Source organism: Mustela nigripes, chromosome 2, assembly GCF_022355385.1.
Source record: "Mustela nigripes isolate SB6536 chromosome 2, MUSNIG.SB6536, whole genome shotgun sequence".
Lineage (NCBI taxonomy): Eukaryota > Metazoa > Chordata > Mammalia > Carnivora > Mustelidae > Mustela > Mustela nigripes.
Window position 1 is genome coordinate 9,879,868 of NC_081558.1, and position 21,347 is coordinate 9,901,214.

Sequence of the window (21,347 nt, forward strand, 5' to 3'; positions counted from 1 at the left end):
AAATTTGGACACAGAGACACACACAAAGGAAGATGGTGTGGAGAAAGAGGGGCAGCTGCCAGCCTGGAACAGCAACTTCCCTCTCGGCCCTCAGAGGGAGCCAACCCTGCTGATGACTTGATCTTGAACTCCCAGCCCCTAGAACTGTAGGGCATTCAATTCTGTTGTCCAAGTCACCCAGCCTGCGGTCCTTTGTTACAGTGGCCCTAGCAAAGGAGCACACTGACAACCTGAGTAGGAGCTTTTGGGTATCAGTTGACCCCCGGAAGGGCTGGGGACTGAGGCTGGTCCTGTGGGTGGTCACCCAGGTCTACATGAGTGAGCCCCAGTGAAGACTCTGGACCCCGGGGCCCAGGAGCACGTCCCAGGTTGGCAGTACACTGCACATATCACGCAGCATCGTAAGTGAGGAGGCACTGCCCACAGCTCCACGGGCAGGGACCCGCGGGAAGTCAGGGCAGGGGACCCTCCTGGACCCTGGCCCATGCACCTCGTCCCTCAGCTGATTTTATCTATAACTGTTCACCCGAGTATAACAGTGTTGAGGAATTCTGGGAGTGCTTCTAGGGAATCATCCAATCCGAGGGTGGTCTAAAGGACTCCCGAACTTACAACTGGTGTCAGAAGCGAGGGTGGTCTTGGGTGCCTCTCTAACTTCATGTCACCCCGTGCAAGCGGGAGAGATGGCTTGGGAGGAAAGGCTCTCCTATTCTGAAAGAACCCACGGCACCTGGCCTTGCCGCTCCTTGGCCAGGCACATCAGAGGGGCCAGAGCGTCTCAGTGTGGCTGGGGGTTGGTGGGGGGGGGGGGGGAGTGTGCCAGCGGGACCAACGGCACACAGCGGCTGGTTGGGAATGCAGCTCCTGGCTCCCTGCCCCAGGCTTGCTGAGTCAGCATTTCCAGGGAGAAACCAGGCCCCTCGGACGGACCTATGTGCCCGCCCCCACGATTCTGACGCGCACTCAATTTGGACAGCCTCCTCAGCCTCTGTTCCCAGTCTGTGAGATCAGCACTGACAGCCCAGGGCTAGGCCTCGAGGAGTCCGTGTGCTACAGAATGTTCCCGAAGAAAGCACTGAGCATGGTGCCCTGCGTGGCGAGGGTTAGCGTGACAATGGAAGAACAAGCCCAGGGCGGCTGCACAGTTCCACGTCCGTCCCCATCCCATGCCCTGTGAGGACCAACAGCCCCGGCTCAGGCCCCAGAGGGCGGGGTTTAAACCAACCGCCTCTGCGGCCCCTGTCCCTCCCTTCGGAGCTGCTGCTCCCTCCTCAGCACTGGGGTGGCTGCAGCAGGTGTGAGTGCCCCTGACCAGTTACACTTGGACAAAGGCCCAAAGGAGGCAATGAGGTGGCAGGCGCGAAGTACGACTATCCTTAAGATCATCAAGGGCCGCCTGGGTGGCTCGGGCAGCTAAGTGTCTGCCTTGGGCTCTGGTCATGATCTCAGGGTCCTGGAGTCGAGTCCCGCATTGGGCTCCACGTTCAACGGGGAGTCTGCTTGAGATTCTCTCCCCTCCCACTCGTGTTCTCTTTCTCAAATAAATAAATAACATCTTTAAAAAAATACTTATTGAGGCAGCCGGTCTCTACAGGACAGAGTGGGCTCCGCAGGGGCCACACCCACCAGATCAGCCACCTTTCCAGGCACTGGTTCCCAGCCAGGCCTCGCAGGGTGCAGGGGGGAGTGGGGACATGCAGGGGGACTTACAGGCTCTGAGGCGTGCACTGTGGCTCGTGGGTACAGAGAAGGAGCGCTGCCCTGGGCAGCAGTGCCAAGCAGACCCCTTTCGGAGATCTGCTCCCTCCACTATCAGGTAGGGGGCCCCAGGGGGATGCCAGCCAGGTCCCCGGGGTTTTCTGGGGTGAGTTGAGTCTCACTAGGGGGAAAGTATTACATGTGTTCCTCTAGCACCATCTGCTTCCACAGCTAATTTTAGTCCTTCCCGGGCCTGGGAGGGAGGCTGGGGGTGGAGGGTTGGCTCAGATGGGTCTGGGGGTGGAAGTGGCCCCTCCCGGCCCAGCTAGGGCGGTGGGGCAGGACCTGGATGTGCAGATAACGTGGGCACTGGGAGAGCAGAGGGTGCCAAGATGGCCAGAGTAGTGCCAAGGGCCTGGTGCCTGGCTGAACAATGCCCCCTCTGCCTTCGTGGCTTTTGGGAGCATCGGGCTACATGAAGGGACACTGGAGAGCAGAGTCCACCAACAGTGTGCTCTTGAGACAGAGCTGGGGGGTGCCGGCTGGGGACATGCCCAAGGTTAGGGGCAAGGCCAGCAGGCCCCTTCTTCCCGCCTCTCCTTTTGCCCTGCCCTGGCCCCTGCCTGGACCTGCCACGGGGACCGTAATTGAGTAATTGGTGGCGGTGGGCGGGCAAGCTGGGGGCACTAATTGTTGCATGTGCAGGATCCTGGGGCCGGCATAGGGCCGAGCCGGGTAATTAGTTGTTTTTAAATAAACGTCGGCGGGCATGCTTTAATTAAGCCTTCTTCCCAGTGAGAGCCTCAGAGATGTAATCACAGAGAGAGACACGCACATAAGACAGAGGAGTCTCGGCTCACCGGGAAGGCAAGTCCTGGTCCCAGGAGGCCACAGCCCTGCATCCCAGGCTCCAGGACCCCTGGCAGGAGGGGGCCTGCTGCCCCAGGTGTTGGGGGTAAGGGGCCAACCCAGGGACCCCTCAGTGGTGCTGGGAAGTGCGATGACCAAGTTTTCTTCCGGCTCGGTTCCGCTGCGGTCCGGGGCGAGCTGGGGACCGTGGCTCTTCCCCAAGCGGATGGGAGGCGTTTCAGCATTCTCTCTGGCCTCCCAGCTGCCGTTTGCGCAAGGCTCCCGCCCAGCCCCAGCGGCACCTACCTTGGGTGGCCGAAGTGACAAGGACGCCGGTGATGCAGAGGCTCCAGAGCACTGCGGCCAGACGGGCCATGGCGGCAGCCGGGGGCGTGTTCGGGGTGCTCAGTGTCCTGTGCCGGGGGCCTTGCCCCACATCAGCAGGTGGGCACCACGGCCTGGCCCACCAGCCTGGGGGAGAACAGGGAGAGTAAGGCGGGGCAGGCTCCCAGCAGGCCCAGGAGGAGGGGTGTTGGGGCCGGTCCCCTCTCCTCCTGCTGGCGGCTGAGGGCTGCCACCCCATGGTCCCTGACAGAGGCCACTCAAGGTACCTCCCCCAAGCCAGCTGTGGGGACTGAAGCTGCACCCCTCCAGGCCCTCTGTCTTACACTAACTCCCACCCCTGGACGGCAGACAGACCCACCCACTGGGCGCGTTGGACCGAAGAGGACCTCCTGGAAGCTCCTCCTGTGGTCTCACAGCATCCCCCCACCCCGAAATCCCCTCCCCCAGAGCAGGGCCAGCTCACCAGGATATCATGGCTGTGAAGGGCCCACCCGCACCCAGGCAGGCCTCAGACCCTCTAGCATGGGAGATAAAGGCCTTCTGGAAGCTTCTTCTCCATCCCCAAATCCCAACCCTGCCCACTTGTCTCCCTGACCTGGCTTCCTCACCCAGCACTAGTGCTGGGGCGGGGGTGCCCAGGCATCCTGGCCTTGAATGGCAACCTCCCCGACGCCCGCCCCCAGCCCTTGCTTCCTGTCTCTCCAGCTCTGGTAGCTAATTAGAATCCAGCTGGCTGGCGCCACAGATCAGGGACCAGGGACAACTGAGTCCCCTCTTTCCCCTTTGGGGGACTCTCGAGGTAAGCTGGAGACAGGCAGGCGCGGGTAAGGGAGGGGTGTGCGGTCCCCAAGGGGGCCGGAGTGGGGGCTGGCGTTGTGTGCCCTCCCCTGCAGTCCTCCCACACATCTGCCTGTCCCTGGGCCCTGCCGCTCCGCGGGCACAGGGCTCCGTTCTGACCCATTTCCTCCATTCTTGGCCGCTCCTCCCTTCTCCCTTCTGGTCTCCCCTGGATGTGCTCAGAGTTGCAAACCCAGATCTCTGCCCTCAGCTTTATCTGCACCGTGGTTCTCATGGTGGCCCTGGCCCAGTGGCACCAGCCCGGCCATGAACTTCTACAAACATTCTCTGGGGAGGGCCAGCACCCATGTTTTAACCAGCCCTCCAGCGTGTGAACAACCACGTGGCTCTGTCTTCTCTAGCTGCCACCCCAGTTTGTCCCACGGTTTTAATGCCATCGACCAATAAATACCTCCCACAGCTCTTATTTTCTGTTTGGAATCTCTCAGCAGAGTCCCAGGCACTGTTTTTCCCTACCAGATGAAAGCCCCTCCACCAGCACCATCAGCTCCCTGATCCCGTTTCTGCTCAGGCCACTACTGCCTCCTGCTATTCCTTGACCACACCGACCCCTGCCCCAAGGCCTTTGCACTTGCCAGTTTCTCCATATGTATCTTCTGCCCAACAGTCACCCATAAAGCTGATGCCCCTGGGCTCCTTTACACCTTTGCTGAAATATAACTATTCAGGGGCACCTGGGTGGCTCACTCAGTTCAGGTCATGATCCCAGCGTCTGGGATCAAGCCCCCGATGGGCTCCCAGCTCAGCACGGAGTTGGCTTCTCCCTCTCCCTCCCCCCTGCGCATGCCTTCGCTACCTCTCTCTGTCCATCACGCTCTCTCTCAAATAAATAAAATATTTTTAAAAAAGTAACTATTTGTTTTTTGCATGGGACGGACCCTGACAGACAGGAATCATGGGACTGCTTTGCTCACAGCTAGCCTCAGCTTCTAGAATAGGCCTGGCACACAGCAATGTATTCGTTGAATCTCAGACCCCAAACCTTGTAATCCATCCCGATTCCTCACCCTTCCTCACCTCTCCCCTTCGTAAGCTCCACCAGCAAGTCCTGATGGCTTTGCCTCCAGAGCACCTTGCCAACCTGCCCACTTGTGGCCCCCATGCCCCCATCTAGGACCGAACCACCACCCTGCCACACCATGCTTGTCTCGGCCTCCCTCCCTCCACGCCTGCCCTCCACTCAGCTTGGGGGGGGGGTCACTGAATGACGCAGATCCGAGTGTTAACCTTCCCCTCGGCGCTCCCCTGGGGTCTGCATTCCTTACCAGGGCCGCAAGGCCACCGGTGACCTGACACCACCCTGCTCTGTAACCGGCCAGCCTCCTCCAGTTCCTAGGAGGCTCTAGCTTCCTCCCCCTCTCCTCGCCGCCCCCCGACCCCTGGCTTTCCTGGGCTGCTCTCTCTGGCTGGAATGTTCTCCCAGGATCCTCGTACACCTGCTATGGCTTCCCACAGGTCAGCACTCAACTCCAAGGCCACGCCAACAGAGCAACCTACCCCGACCTCCCCAAGCGTCCCTGCTGTTCCCACCTACCATCCTGATTTACAGCTTTCAGCCACACCTGAAGTTACCTTTAGGATATCAGCAGGTCTGGGGTCAACCTTCCCTACTAGACCATAAGCTCCTGGAGGGCAGGGACTTGGACAGGTTCTCAAGACACAGAAGTGGGAGGAGCACGCTCCCGCGCAGGACACCCCCTCCCAGGCCTCAGACTCCGCTTGCTGTATGGCAAGGGACAGTGTGGCCAGCATGCCTGCGCCCTCCCACCCCCAGCCTTCAGGAAGCACCCCCTCCTCCTGCCTCACCCCACAACCCGGACCAGGCATGGCCTGCGGCACTCTGGACTCCGGCTCCTTTTATATTATTTCACAGTCCTATGTTGTGGGGGGCTGGGGCTTCCTCATTGCCCCTTCCCCACCTCAGCTCCCACCCACAGTCAGGCTCAGGAGGGGTGCTGACCCTCCACGAACAGACACAACCCCCCTCCCCGGCTCTCCCCAGGGCTCTCCAACTAGTTAGCGGCTGGTTAATGCTGGCAAGGCTGCCGGATGCCAGGCTCTGGGGGCAGCCAAGCCACAGGGGTCTGGATCCAATTCTGCCATTCACAAGTGGTGTGAACTTGAGCTGGTCCTTCCCCTGCTGCCCAACCTCAGTTCCCTCTGTGCCTCAAACCAGCAGGGTTCTGGTAAGGACAGCAGTCTGCACAAGTGACAGGCCAGCCTGGAACCCATCCGAGGGCGCTGTCTGCAGCGTGGTACGAGTCAGGGCCCAGGCAGCATGAATCTGAGGGCAGTGGCTCTTCTCCCTCCTCCGGGCTGCGCCCGGACCCAGGACACTGCAACCTCAGGTGGAGTCCCCAGACCTCTTCGCCACCCCCACTCCTTCCCAGCGGTCTAACTGGCCTCCTGGCTGTAGACATCGTCTATCCTGTGATGACTGCCACACTGCAGGGCCAGCCCCGCTTCTCTCCTCACTGTCTACCGTCTACACCTCCCTCAGGTCTCCAAATTACCTTCGGCCTGACCAGACTAAAACAAAGTCCCCACCCAGCATCCCCCCAGGTCCTTGGGCTGCAGCCCCAGGAGTTAAAGTTCGTGGCTCCTCTCTCCCTCTCTCCGACGTCCAGTTTAGGAGTAAGTCCTGGGTCTGCACCTCCGGGTCACGCCCGTGTCTGTCTGTCCCCAGCAGCTGCCGTCTCGACAGCCCTGACCTCCCCCCAGCAGCACCCCGCCCTTCTTGCTCCTGTGCTCTGGGCTCCCCACTGGCAGCCAGAGAGGCATTTAAAAAATTATGGTATAATAGATACATAACATAAAATGTGTCATTTTAACCGTTCTTATGTGTATTATCCAGTGGCATTAACTGCCTTCTCTGTGCTGGGCCACCCCAATGACGGTCTATTTCCAAAACTCTGTTATCGCCCCAGACAGGACTCTGGCCTCAGGAGCAGCCCCCTCCTGTTCCCGTGCCCCCACCCCTGGCAACAACCGGTCTCCCTAGGGACCTCATCTGCATGGAGTCTGCCAGTGCTTACCCCTCCACGGCTGGCTTCCTTCACTCAAGGCCCATCCACACCATCACCTAGGGCGGCAGCACACCATCCCTCTTCAGGGCCAAGTAATATTCCCCCACGAGGATTGCTGGCATCTTGTTCAGCCATTCATTGTTTGAGGACCCTGAGCTGTTTCCTGGGGGGAGGGGCGCGTGCTTTTAAAGACCTCTTGACACTCCGTCCCATCTACGGCCCTGCCATGGCTCCAGCTCCCCCGTCTGTGAGGCCACGCAGAATCCCAGCCTATGTCCCTGTCTCTGTGGCCCTTAGATCTCAGCTCAGATGTGCCCTCCTCAGAGATGCGGGGGGCGCTGCCCCCAGACTGTTTCAGCCTCCGCTGTGGTCAGTGCCTGCCTGTCCAGCTCCCCACCGATCCCGGAACCTCCTCTTGGTAAAATGGGGGTACCGCACAGGGCAGCTGCATGACAAGATGAACTCACTCATGTGACACGCAGGGCTGTGGCTGACATGTAGTGACGGCAAAGTGTCCCCCGCAGCAGCTGTCACTACCATCACCACTGATCACGTCACTGCCTTGTGACTCGACTTGCCCCCTTGGGATTTCCTTTGCACCCCCAGGCCCCCAGAAAAATGGACGATCCCAAGCCCATCTCTGGGCACCCAGATACATAGGCATCTTCAGACAAATCTTTACTGAATGAACGTAAGGTGACAGTGCTGGGAGCAGCTGGAGACAGGTGTTTGTGACCTCCGGGCCAAGTCTGACCCACACAGCCCAGGCGCCATCACTTCAGGGGTACAGAGAGTGCTCCCCTCGGGCTACCCCCTGCTCCCTGAAGGCCCGTCCCCAGACCAGCTCCCCGCAGAAAGCCCCAGGTGCCCCAGAACCTGGCCCCATCTTGGGGCTGGAGTACGAGGAGCCAGGCAGGACCTCTGTCCCCTCCTCTCTCCTCCAGGCCTGCCCCCTGGTGCCCACCTAAGTGGGCACCTAAGTGGGGGGGGCAAGGTCTGATGTGGGCAAATGGCAGTCATACCCTGGGAGGCCTGAGCCTGCCCATTCCCGAGGCCTCGGGAGAGGTGTTATGGATTGAACTGCCCCTCCCCCCAAAGATATGTCGGAGTCCTATTCTCCAGCACCTCAGAATGGGACCTTATTTGGTCTTTAAAAAGGTAATCAAGTTAAAATGAGGCCATTAAGGTGACCCCTAGTCCAGTATGAGTGGTGTCTTTATAAAAAGGAGATATTTAGACACAGACAACACACAGGGAAGGCGCTACAGAGGATGGAGGCAGAGGTCGGGCAATGCAGCCACAAGCTAAGGATTGCCAGCGAACCCCCAGAAGCTACGCGACAGGCATGGGGCAGACCCCTCCAGAGCCTCCAGAAGGAACCAGCCCCACCCACACTCTGACCTTGGAATTCTGGCCTCCGGAACTAGGACAGTGAGTTTCTGTTATTAAAGCCGTCCAGTCTGGGGTACTTTCTCACAGCAGCCCTAGCAAACTCACATGGGGGTTCAGGACAAACGGTGGGCCGGGAGGCAGAGATGGGGACAGGGCGGAGCTGCAAACCTTGGGAGCCTCACACAGACTATGGCACTGGGAGGCCTGCTGGAGCTCTAGTCCTGGAAGCTCCCGTGGCGCCAGGGGCAGTGGCTGACACCTGACACCTGACAAGCACTGCAAACACATAGTTCATTTAACCCAGAGGAACTTGGTACGTGGGGCTGGGGGAGGGGGCACAGGGATGGGGGAGAGGCACACACCTACATCTAACAGAGGAGGAATATGAGGACCCAGGGGCATCAAAGTGATGAGGGGACTTTGAACCCAGGCAGCCTGGCCCCGCAGGTTGGGCTGGGGAGCCCCTGGTGGCCGGGAGAGTCCCCTCCTCCAGCCAACCCCACCGCTGTGTGTGTGACAGCAGCGCCGGAGCTGGGCACACCCAGCGCCACTGCCCCCACAGGGCCAGATGAACCCGCACCTGCGTCTGTTCCCACCTCAAGCCTCAGTAGACTTGGGTGACCCTAACTGAATGCCTGGAAAATCGGGCTTACTGCCTCCCCATGGAGGGGGACTAGAGCCCAGGCATGTCCAACCCCCAGGTCATGTGGACAGTCCACCAGCCCCACCCACACCCGCCTCTGTTTGCTCCTGAGCCCCATGTCAGTGTCAAGTTAAGGGGGCATGTAGCACGGGCCCTGGGGGCGGGTAACATGGCCCAGGCTCTGTCCTCAGGTGCCCTTAAATGGGGCCAGGGTAGGTGACAGGAGGAGAACCAGCTGCTGGAGGAGAGAGGGCGCCTCCAGTCTGCCCTAGAGTGCAGTTGCCATGGCAACTCTCTGCTCGAGTGGGTGGGAGTCTGAATGCCTGGGGGGGCGGGCACCAGCAGAGGGGGCTCTGGGCCCCTCACAGCGGAGCCCCACCACACAAGTCTCCTGCTTCTGGCCCCAAAACTAGCAGCCTGAGAGACCAGTGCCACAAGCCTGCCTCCTCCAGGAAGCCCTCAGGAAATGGCAGAGTAAGGAAGCAGCTGGCCAGGGCACCTGGGTAGCTCAGTAGGTTAAGTGACTGCTTTCAGCTCAGGTCACGATCCCAGGGTCCTGGGATGGAGCCCCAAGTCGAGTTCTCTGCTCAGCAGGGAGCCTGCTTCTCCCTCTCCCTCTGCCTGCCACTCCCCTGCTTGTGTGCTCTCTCTCCCTCTGTCTCTGTCAAATAAATAAATAAAATCTTAAAAGAAAGTTTAAAAAAAAAAAAGATGCAGCAGGTCCTGGGGAAAGGGCCTCCCAGGTCTGAATCTGCTTTGTGGCCTCGGGCTTAGCTCTTGGCCGTTCTCAAGTCTGTTTCGCCGCCTCGCCTCAGGGACGAACATACAAACCTCACAGAGGTGGAAGGAGAGCCTGGGCAGTGCCCTGTGCGCAGCCCTCCTCTGCGAAGGGCCCTGCGGGCTCAGAGACCACAGAGTCCTCCCCAGACCTTCCACTCCAGCCCCACCTCCTGCAGCGGGCAGCCCAGTCCTCCCAAGTGCCCCCTCTGGACCCCTCTCTCCTTCTCACCCTCATATCAAACCACGGCAGCTCCTGCAGCCCCTCCTGCCGAATCTGCTCACCTCCCACTCCCTCCCTGGTCCAGCACCATCACCTGCCCCCTGGTCAGACCCAGCGCTCCCTCAGGTCTCCAGCCCTTGCTGCCCACAGCCTGATCGTCCCAGAGCAGCCAGAGGGCGCCAGTGAGCATCCGGATCAGGGCACAGCCCTCCTCTGCTGGGAACCTTCTGAGACTCCCACCTCACTCAGAGCAAAAGCCCATGTCCTCCTGGGGCCCATTCCTGCCCTCAGCTCCTCCCACTCTCCTCCTTGCTCACTCACTCAGCCCCGGTTCCTAGAGGAAACCATCAGGCACCTGATGGTCCCATCTCAGGGCCTTTGCACAGGTGGTTCCCTCCTCCCCAGATCCCCACACCGCTTCTCCCTTGTCTCCCCAAGGCACCACCTGCTCAGGGAGGCCCTGCTGCTCCTAGCACTCCTCCATCCTATCCTGGCTTTTTTTCTGCATGGCACCCATTACTGGCATGCCAGCCATGATTTTACTATCTGCTATCTTCCTCCCACCACATGTCAGTGCCACAGGGTGGGGCTTGTCTGATTTGTCCGCTTTAAAAGGTCACTCCGGCTGCCCAGTGGCACTGGACCACAGTGGGGTGGGAGCCATTCGAAGCAGCCGCTTTCTGCTGAGGCCTCCTCCCTGGTCTCCCCCATCCATCTGCCTCTCCCACCCCATGTGCTCTCCATCCAGCGCAAGTGATCTTTGTAAAATGAAAACCCAACCCTGTCCCTTCCCGCCTACCACCCTCCATGGCTCCCTATTGTCTCAGATGCCCTAGCATGGCATCTCAGGCTCTGGTCTCTGGCCACCTGGTCAATCCCGTCTCTACACTAGCTTCCTAAGGTGCCCCCAACCCAACACACTTCTCCCTCTCCCATAAACACAGTGCCAGGATGCCTGTCTCTGCCCCCTCTCCTCCTTCAAAAGGTTCTGCCCCCAGGACTGCCTGTGTTGGCTGGTCTCTCCTATGCCCACACTCATGACACACTGAGCCTCCACATTTGCCCTCCTAACTGGCTTTGGGCTGTGCTGTTGAACGTCTATCTTTCCCACCAGCTGGGGACCTCTCAGGGTAAGTTCCATCACAGGTCAGTATGGCTCTCTCTTGCGTGTCCAGTCCTGGGCAAGAACAAGCACTTATTAATTTGTTTAATGAACAGAGACAAAACAGACCCAGAGAACAGGTCATCTATTCAGTGCATAGTTACATAGTTCCCACTGGGTCACAAGCGTTTTAGAAGAAAATACGCCTGAAGGGGAGGGGGGTTGTGGGGGCCTATCTGTGGGTACAAATGTAAATAGGGTACTCAGGGAACACCTCTCCCAGAGGGAAACATTTTAACAGAAGTGTCAAGGCGGTGAGCCATCTAGGTACCTGGCGGGGAAAACCTCCCGGGCAGCAGGAACAGCACGTGCAAAGGCCCCGAGGTAGGATCTGCTGGAGCACGGCTGTAGCCCAGTGAGCAAGGGGGTGAGTGGGGGGAAGAGGTGAGGGCAAGGGGCGATTAAAGGACAGAGCTAGCAGGGCCTTGTGAGTCGAGGGTAGGACACAGGCTTTTTCTCCAAGTGAGGTGGGAGCCAAGGAGGGGCTCTTCTGAGCAGAGGAGGGGCGTAGCCTAAATCAGGTCAAAGACTCTTTCTGCTGCCAAAGGAGATTAGACTGGGAGGAGGTGGGGGGCTGCTGAGAGCAGTGGGTGAACCCCACCCTCACCCCTTTTTTCTTCCTGTCCATTCAGCCATCAAAGCCAGAATCCTGCCATGTAGCCCATGCTTCCTTTCTTCACCCTCCTACCAATCACCCAGCAAACCATGTCAACTCTCCTGTCCTCAGAACCCCCACACCAGCCCATCTCTAATGTCTCAAGGCCCTTTCCAGAGCCTTCACTTTGACAGCTCCCAGAGGCCTCCTCTTCCCACTGGCTTCTTGGCCCCCCTTCTTCCCTCTGGGGTTCTCCCCTCAGGAGCCAGAAAACTCATGCTGAATATTCCCATCCTGTCTGGTGGGCCTTGACTCCTCCATAGGCTTTCCCAGCCCCATGGACACACCTCATGGCACAAACTCAATCCTTCTGTCCCCATGACCAGCCTCCAGCCTCCTTTCTACATGGCGGCCCATAAAACCTCTTACCTTTTCCCCTTTGAGCCACCACTTTCTTTCTGAACTAAGGCAGGCCTCTCCTCACACACTCTCTCCCCACTCCACTTTATCCTTCCTTTCCCCTCCAGGCTGCAGCTGGGAGGCCCCCTCCCCCAGGAAGCCCCCCTGACTTACAGCCTGGCCAAGTGCCTCCACTAAGCTCCTCACCACAGGGAGCTGGCACTATGGAGGCCTATGGTGCATTTGCACTGCGTATTGTTCACTGCCCATCCGCGAGCCTTGCACTTCGAGCATGACAGAGCACAGCTGAAAGAAGTGGTAGGAGCCATGGCCCAAGGCAGAGTGTGGGAGGTGGCAGGAGTCTCCGGGCCTCCAGATGCTGGCAGTGAAGGGGCAGGGTGGCGGATACAGAGACCAGAGGGAGGTGGAGGTGATGTCCAGCAGGGCAAGAGGGAAGAGTCCCAGGGTCCTACGTTCAAATCCCAACTCTGCCCACTTTGCGCTGTGTTCTTCCTCTGAACTGTCTCTCCCCCGGGGTGGCTACAAGGCTTGGAAGTAATAGATGGTGACCCCACATATCCTTTCTAGAGCACCATGGTACTAGACACTGACCTAGGAGCTGGACAGACATCCGCGGATGAGTCCGACACAAACGGCACTAAAAAAGCCAATTCTATGATGTACTAGTTTTGTGGAGGAACAGGGGCTCTGGTGTGTGTGTGTACAATTTAAAATAGGGTGATCTAGAATGACCAGACACTTCAGCAAAGCCCCACAAAGGTAAGGAAGGAGCCATACAGGCGGTCAAGGAAGAGAAAAGAGTTCCTGTCAGCAGGCACAGCCCATGCAGTGGTCCTGGGGCTGAGTCACCCCCAGGGTGACTGGGGGAGTGAGTATGGGGGAGTGGGAAGTAGTGAGGGCAGGGAGGTGACAGGGACAGACTGTACCAGACTTGCCATGTCCCTAAGTGCACAAGCGTGGCCCAACAGGGCTGCTCTTCTGCTGAGGAGGGTGCACCCAGAGGTGCCCCAACTTCCACCACAAGGGCACCTGGGGGGCGCTCTGGGGCAAAAGCGTCCACCTGGGGCCCAGTGACTGACTGTTTTTGCACAGCCAGGAGCCTAAGAGAGCTCTTGCCACTTCGGGAAGGTTGTGAAGAGGCAGAGGGGGAATATGCATGAGGGCAGCTAGGCCAGCTTCCCAACTCCGGGAGTGACCATCCGGCTCTTCACAGAGAAAGTCTGCCGACCCCTGTCCTGAGTGGCGGTCTTCCTCAGCGAGGGACCATTTTGTTCTCTACCCCAGTCTGTTTGCCAATGTTTTGGACTCATTTAGGTGTCTCAGCCGGGGGGGTGGGCACGAGGGATGCTACTAGTATTTAGAGGGCACAGACCACGAACGCTGCCCGAAGTCCCAGGATGCCCGGGACAGTCATCACAAAGAACAGCCGGCCCGATACCAGACTGCCATGTCTGCGAGAGCCCAGCCCAGAGAGCCGGCCCTCGGCCCCGGGCTGCCCACACCTCCTCTCCGGCGGCCGGACACAGGCACCCGCTCGGCTTCCTGGCTTGCCCCCTCCCGACTTCCAGGGCATTTTGAGTGTCTGAGGGAGGGGCCCTGGCTATTCTTAACTTTGGGGGGCAGGGCTATTTTTAGTCTCAGTGTCTATTTACTGAAATTTTTATCTTCCCCCAGTTTTGGAGTTCGAGGTAGGAAAGCAGAGAGCTTCAGCTCCACTGCTTCGCCAGGGCCCACGCAGACTGAAGCATGAGGGTCTTGCCCCACAAGCGAGGCTGAGACAGTGCCCCAGGAGGAGGGGCTGCTCAGGCCTTGACCCTGGGTTTCCCATCCCCTGCATGAGCAGAGGGTGCCTCCAGTGTCCCACCCCAGGCTCTAAACCCCACAGCGCACACACTGCTATGCACACACAGCAGCTCACACACAGCTCCGGGACAGGTGGGCCATACAGGTACCTGCACCCACAGGACACCCACGAGGCCACCTCAGAGAGAGTACTCACAGGTGGGCACAGCAGACAGGTGCAGAGCTGGCCTGATCAGACGCCCAGTGGCAGCTCTCAGTCCCCCCAGAGGGGCAGGGTGGACAGGGAGTCCTTGCCATGCACAACCAGAGGACTCACCTGGGAGTCTCCAGTCCTTCGATAGACCCCCTCCCACACACTCAGTGAAGACTGCTTGAACACCTACTGTGGGCCAGGTATGAGTCTAGGCATCTTGGATCCAAAAGCAAACGGAGTAACAAACTCCCTGAGCACTCTGGCTGGGGAGACAAATGATAAATAAGCAGCCACAATAAATCAAGAAACTACAGTGTGAGAAAAGCCAACCATGCTAGGAAAAGTCAGGAGGTAAGTGGGGGGCTGCATGGGTTAAAGGTTACTGGGGGGCAGGGTGACATCTGAATTGGGTGAAGGAGCAAAAGCCTTACAGATGTCTGGGTGAGAGTCCCAGATGGAAGAACAGGCAGTACAAAGGCCCTGGGGTAGAATCGTGCTTAGAATGTTGATGAAGCCACAAGGAAAGCGGGAGTGAAGGGGATGAAGTGATGGGGAGGATCACACAGGACCAAACCCCAAGACGCCCCATGGCCTGGTCTGCGCTGGCGCCTGGACAGGCGGGCTGCTACCTTCCAACTCTGAGGCTGCCCTCCCACCCGCAATTGGGACCCTGGCCACTCCAGAAAGGAGACATAAGCTTTCTCCCTGGCTCCTGTGACACAAGCCTCTTGACTGAAATTGCTATGTGTGGCCAGACTATGAGTTCCAAGAGGACAGGACCAAGGCACTGTCCCTACAGCACTGTTAAGCACAGCACCTGTAGAGAAGGCATGTGCTCACAGACTACATGAAGAGGTGCACGGGCCTTGGTCCGAGAAGCCCCATGTATGCACCCCTGGGTGCACGGCTACAGGTGCACCTAAGATGCAGACCCCGCTCCCGTGCAGAGCTGCAGACCCACACGGTTCTCCACCAAACTCATGGCACCAGCTCTGAAGAGACCCCTACCAACATGGGGCTAGCCCGATGACACGGGGTCACATACAGGCTTCACCAGGTCCCCATCCCAATCACACACAGAGCACACACAGACATCTGACAGAGGGCTAGCTTCCAGGGGTTGGGAGACACCCCCCCCCCACCATGGCTCTGTTCAGCAGCAGCCTCCCATCCTGGGACCCTGCTTTCCCCTTTCTCGGGGGTGGCCAAGACCCAGCCCAGGCACCTCCTCCAGGGTAACTGCAGCCAGGTCTGGTTCCAGACTCAGGGAACCCCTCCCGCCTCCCAAAGAGGGGTCTGGAAGAGGGGAAGTGTCTGGCGTCTGGAAATTGGATCCTCGAGAGGAGCCCACACAGAAACCAGAGACTTGTCCTTGGCCACACAGATGGCTGGAGAGGTAGCGGGGAGCAGAGACCTGGAGCTCTACCTCCCCACGCCAGGCCAGGGCAGGAGAGGGCGGGGGGGGGGTGGGATGCACTGCAGGGATCTCACTTCTCCTCTTTCCCATCAGGGGTACCCACTCTAGCAGAGCAAGCACAACCTCCTGGGATCAGCAACCCCCCACCAGATGCCCATGCTGGGGCTGAAGCACCTCATGCTCACCCACCAGCTGGGGGTTTGGGGAGGGACCATAGGGAAGCTGCAAACTCCAGATGCAGGTGGCTCTCACAAGTGGAGGTACCAGGCGTCCGGAGTCCAGACCAGCCAGGGAGCCCACCAACCCCTCCCCCACATATCTGGAGGGTTCTCCTAGGCCCCCCAGGAGAAGGGACTCCCCAGAGCACACTGGGAATAGAAACAGGACTTCATGAGTCTCCCTTCCACCTCCTCCCTACAGGCACCAGGGCCCAGGTAGGCTTGCTCCCCAGCTCCCCACTCCCTAACCCTGGGGAGCCTCAGAGTCCAAGATCAGGCATTAGCAGCTCCCCAGGAGTGGAGGCTGGGATGGGTGCCCTGCAGAGGGATGGCCTAGTGGGGTATTAGAGGGCAGAAGCAACAAGCATGGGGCAGGCTAAGGCCCTGTAGGAGGTCACTGGGGAGAGGAGGAAGGTGGCCATACCAGCAGCAGGGCTGGCACTCACATGTGAGCGCACACGTATGTGGCTCAGTGCATGGGTGCCACTGCCGCCAGCCAGGGATCGAATTAGTTCCCTTTTCCGTTTTCCAGATGATTTTTCATCTCTGTAATTAATGGGCAAGTCAGTTCTGAACAGCATGGCAGGCAAATTGCTAGTTAGGAAAATCACGGATAATTTTCTCGATATGATAATGAAGGTTGTATTCCTTCTCTTATTCTCCCTGTTTTCATCCTACTTTTAAGTAATAAATTTGGCATTAGTGGGTGGGGAGAGGGGAGGAAGGAGAAGTCACCTGCCCCCACAGCTGGGGCCTGACCCAGGCCCACCCGGAGTCCTGAGCCCCTGGCCATGGGGCAGACAGAGAGGATGAGAGATGGGATCCTCCATGGGCCACCCGAACACCCCAAATGATCAATTCAGGGTGTCAGGGCCTAGAAGAGCCAGTTGGAGGGCAGGGAGCCCCCAAGCTGTTAGCTGGGCTGAAGAGGTTGAGTCTAGGGTCAGGTTACAAGCTCTTGCCGGCCCCTGGGGTGCTGGCAAGAAGAGCAGAGACCAACAGCCTCTCTCCAAGAAGCAAGAAGCATCGAGGTCAACAGGCCTAGAGCAGACATCACCCTTAATGTCCCCCACACCTGTCCCCACACTGTCCAAACCCTTCTCTGTGGTGACTCCTGTAGCAGCTAAGGGACCAGAGCAAGCAGAAAAGGGAGAGAGAGAAAGAAAAACAGACAGAGAAAGGCGGAGAGGCGACCAGCCATCTTGGCAGCCATTTTGAACCCCTCCCCCTGCTCCCCCAGGCACACCACATGTTTGGATGTGGGCAGACAAACCCAGACTCTGGGTCCTGTAGAAGCCAAGAAGAAAGGGGGCCCTGCCTCAAGACTGGGACGGCGGGACACCCCCGTCGCTGCCAAGGCCAGGGAGGATGGAGGGGGGCGGTGGTCATGGCCCAGGAACGAAGGTTGAGGTGCTGGACAAGGATTGGGCTGGGTGCTGACCTAGCCTGGACGGGCAGGGACTGGGCTGTGCGTGAGGGGCTGTGCAAGCAGGGTGCTGTCTTCACATGGGTGCCAGGGGTGCACTGGGCCAATGCCTGCGGGGGCATTTTCTGGCCGAGCCTGGAGCACCCACAGCACTCTCCACCTTCTCCTGGTCCGGACTTCTGTCCCGGGACCCTCAGAGGCGAGGATGACAGCCGAAACCCCATAGCTCTACCCAATGAACACCTGGGGGAGAGGAAGGGCTGTCCCCCTCAAAGCCCGGATCCGGGTGGATCAAACCCAACAGCTACCCATGCTTAACCAGGTACCACGGAGAAAGAGAGAAGATGCCGCCGCACACCTCCTGACAGCGCTGGCCCCCGGGCTGCAGCTGGCCGGCCGGACACCCAAACAGACCCCTCCCCATCCACCGCGTCTCTGCCTCCGGGAGAAAAACAATCCCCGGCCCAGCATCCTGCGGTGCCAGCCCCCGACACATCTCCTCCGGGGGCCGGGGCCCGCGCGCGGCGCGCACACGCACCCTCTCCGCTCACACCCAGACACCTACACAAACAGGGCGCCAAGCACCCGCGCGCACACGCACCGGGGACACGCAGGCACCGCCGCGCCGCTTCCCCACAAAGGCTGGCGCGCGCGCGGGCACACGCAGCCACGCGCGGGCACACTCACGGTCCCCTCCCCCCGCCGGCACCCCGCGGCCGTCCATCCACACCCCCGCGTCCCCGGCGCTCCGTGGGGGCCGTCCCTCTTGACCCCCAAGCGGGTGGGTATGAAGTGCAGGCCGCCCCTGACTCCCCTCCAGCTCGGGTGCGGGGAGTCCGCGGCTCCAATATCCCCTCCCCCTTCGAGGCCCGGACAGGCCTCGGCTCCCGTCCTTCCCCCCCAGCCGCCTCGGCCCGCACACCTGGCCCAGGTGCTGCTGCGTCCCCCTCATCCTGGGCCCGCAGACACTCACCTGTCCAGCGCCGCTCTGGGGTCGGCCCTGCGCGTGTCTCCTGCGGCTCCGCGAACCCCGGCCCCCCGCCCGGCACATCTCCCGGAACCGGGGCGGGGGGGAAAAGGGTGAGGGGTGGCGGGGCGAGGGCGGCCTCCGTGTCCCCTCCTTCCCCCAGCCCAGCACCGCCGCCACTAGCCAAAAAATTTAAAAAAAAAAATTAATAAAAAAGCGGATTACACAGCTCCAGAGGCGGCCCCCTCGCGGCAGCGGAGGCTCGGGGTTGGGGGCGAACGGGTCCGCGCCCCTCCCAGGGAGGGAGGCGGCGGAGGCGGCGGGGCGGGGGCGGCGTCAGAGCTCAGGGGGCTGGGGCGAGGCGGAGCCCCCCGAGGCGGCGCCGACAGCGGCCCGCATCTCCCCCGCAGCTCCGCGGCCCCGACGGAGGCGGCACGTGTGCGCCCAGGCGACTTCCCAGCCCCCTCCGACGGCGGCGGCGGCGGCCAAGGGGTTAACGGGCCAGCCGGGGCGCCCCTGCAGCCCCCCGCCGCCCGGCGGCGCCGCTCCGGGGCCCGCGCGGCCCCATCCGCCGGGGCCTCCTCGGCAGACGGCGGGGCGGAGGCGCCGCAGCGCCAACAGCTCCCGCGCCGACGGCTCGGGCTCCCCGCAGTGGCCGCGGGGGGCTCGGGTTGGGGGCGGGCGGCGCGGAGCTGGGGGGGGCGCGGCTGGAGGCGGGAGCGGCGGCGTCGCGCCCCCGGGGCGGCCGGAGGGGGGGGGGCGCCGGGCCGGGCCCGTGGGCACCGCAGGACGCGCGGACCGAGCCGGCGCCGGGCACCAGCAATGACAAGCCGCCTGCTCGCCCCTCTCCCCGACGCACCCGCTCCGGGAGGGGGGCGGCGGGCACGCGCAAAACCCGGCCCGGAGCCGCCGCCGAAGATCGGCCGCCGCAACCAACCGGAGCGCACCGGGGGCCGACCCAAAAACCCGGACTGGATTTTTCTTCCCTCAGCTTCCTCCAACCCCTCTGGAAAAGCCAAGAGAGGGAAGGCGACGTGCTGGGTCGCTGCGTCGGAACTGGGAGTGGGGGAAGGGAGACGGGCGCAAGGAAGACCCGGAGAGGATTTCGCCAGCAGTTAAGTAAAGGAAAGGCGCCAATCCGGGCGAAGGGAGAAATGGAGGAGCTCTGGAAGGGGTATGCAAAACCCGGATTGGATTAGACAAAGATGGGAGGGGGGGCGGCGGGTAGCTGCGACAGGGCCAAATGCACCCGGGGCACGCAAATTTGGGGCCGGACTCATCCTCGGGAGACGGAGTAATGCGTCATGCCTAATGCAGTGGGAGTAAGCAAGACCTGGCCTAGAATTCGCAGACCTGGGCTCGCAGGGGGCTTCAGGAGGGGGCTGCTTAGTGGCTGAGGCGGCACGGGCTGCCCCAATCTTTCTGGCAGAGACGTGTAAGGGGGGAGGGGCAAAAGGAGGGCTGGACTCCAGCACGAAGGGATCCGGAGCGCTGGCTGCTACGATGCAGGCCGGTAAGAACAGCTTCAGGATCCAGGGGCGATGCGAAGGGAATGCGTTGAGGAGGCTGCTACCCTGGGAGACCAGACCTACAATAAAAGACGGGGGAGGGACGCAAAGCCTGGACTGGAATCCGCGGGACAGGACAAGACCCCGGGAGAAGGTCCTGGGCAACTGGACATGGGCTTGGAGCTGACGGGGCAGCAGGAGCGGGGAGGGCAGTGCTAGATGGAGGTTGTATCTATAAACGCCTCAAAAGTCTCGCTTTGGGAGGGGAGACGGACGGGGGGGGGGGGCGGGGGAGGGCAGTAAGGAAAAAAAAATTGAATTTTAGGTTCTTGGCAGGATCTAAAACCTGGTACGGAATTTCACAGCCCAGCAACTACACTGCAGCTGGTAGACTCGAAGAAGTAGGGCAAGGAACCAGAGGGTTCCTAGGCATCTGGCTGAGTGATGTGAGGGGCAGGTTTCAGGCTGAAGCTGCAGAGGGAGCCCTGCACCCCCTCTCCAGGGTGGCGAAGTGTGTCCAACCTGGCTTGATCCCCAGAACCAGACTGTCACTGCCAAGACCCGCAGTGGGGGCTATAAAACCGGGCCCCAGGCCAAAAATAAGCACTTCAGCTGAATAGATAACTCAGTGCCAGGTGGGGGCTGGGGGGAAACTGGAAGGGTGAAGACAGCTGGAGGGTCCTTTGAGGTAAGATCCGGTTAGGATCTAGGGAGATGGGACCTGGAAGCCTGGTTGCAGGCTCAGTTTTATGAAAGATGGGCGCAACTCTAAGACTGTTGGATGAGGAGGAGCAAATCCCTGGCTTGGATCCTCAGGGAAGGGAGTCCATCCAAGCTGGGGCCTAAATAGTAAAGCAGCCAGGGCAAGCAAAGTCTAAAGTCCTGGCTGAATCTTGATGGGTCCAGAGTAGGCATATGCATAGTGAGGTGTGATGGAGAAGTAGGGCAGACAAATCTGGAACTAGATTATAGAGGAAGGGAAAAGGCTGAGGAAGGGGAGGAGGGTAAACCCCTGTTTCTGTCTCCAGGAAAGAGAACGCATTGCCACCCAAGCTTGGCTCTGCAGAACAGGTAATGAATAGGGTGGAAGTAGCAGTGGGAGGGTTTGGGGTGGTGAATACACAAAACTTGGGGAAGACTTGAATGGGAATGCTGAGTATCTAAGAAAGCCTAAATTGAACATCCGCAAGCAAATTGACCTGGCTTTTAAGAATCCCGTCCAAGAAGCATATCCTGGTGGCTGAACATAGGGGAAAATTAGAGACACCAGACTTCCAGGCCTGCTGGGTGACCAGGGGCAACCTCCATGGCAACCAACTGCCCTCTACCCCCTTTTATGGAGAGCCTTCATTTCAGGACTAGGGAGGGATTTTCATAGCCCAGAACCTGGGGGCAAATCAGGCCCCAAAACTTCCCAGTGGGGAGAGGGTGGGTGGACCACCTTTGGTTCCCTTTCATGCCCAGGACTCTACAGCTGTAGAGCTCAAGCCTTGAATTTGGGTGGTGCAGCCCAACAACTGGATCTAAGAGAACAAATGTGAAGGAAGCAGAGGTTGGTGGATGCGGAAAGGTGTCCATCTACCTGCGGTTCCTTCACTGCTGGTGTGTTGGGTGTGGGGATGGGGGAGAGTGTCTTAACTGTCCACACCTCAGTTTCCCACTTTGAGATATATCCCTGACAGGACCCATGGAAGGTTTTGGTTTGCGGGGAGCGCGGGGGGGGGGGGGTGTATTCTATAAACCCAGCAGGATCGGAAGGGGAAAAAAACGTGTAGCTCAGAGAAAGCTGGACATCTCCAGAGCCCTCTGGCTCCGAGCCGCCTCCCC

The 21,347-nt window shown here is 60.0% G+C and overlaps 1 protein-coding gene across 3 annotated transcripts in view; it reads right to left on the minus strand.

Annotated features, from left to right (window-relative positions):
• The window catches only part of ADGRL1 (adhesion G protein-coupled receptor L1), a 42,295-nt gene extending 23,745 nt beyond the window's left edge, over window positions 1–18,550 (minus strand). For all 3 annotated transcript variants that reach the window (XM_059389211.1, XM_059389210.1, XM_059389209.1), the window contains exons 1-2: window positions 18,019–18,550; window positions 2,854–3,018 (exon numbers count right to left, since the gene is read on the minus strand). In XM_059389211.1, the coding sequence (XP_059245194.1) occupies window positions 2,854–2,923 (70 nt within the window). In that variant the 5' untranslated portion in view covers window positions 2,924–3,018; window positions 18,019–18,550. The remainder of the gene's footprint in view (window positions 1–2,853; window positions 3,019–18,018) is intronic.
• Window positions 18,551–21,347: the final 2,797 nt, after the last annotated feature.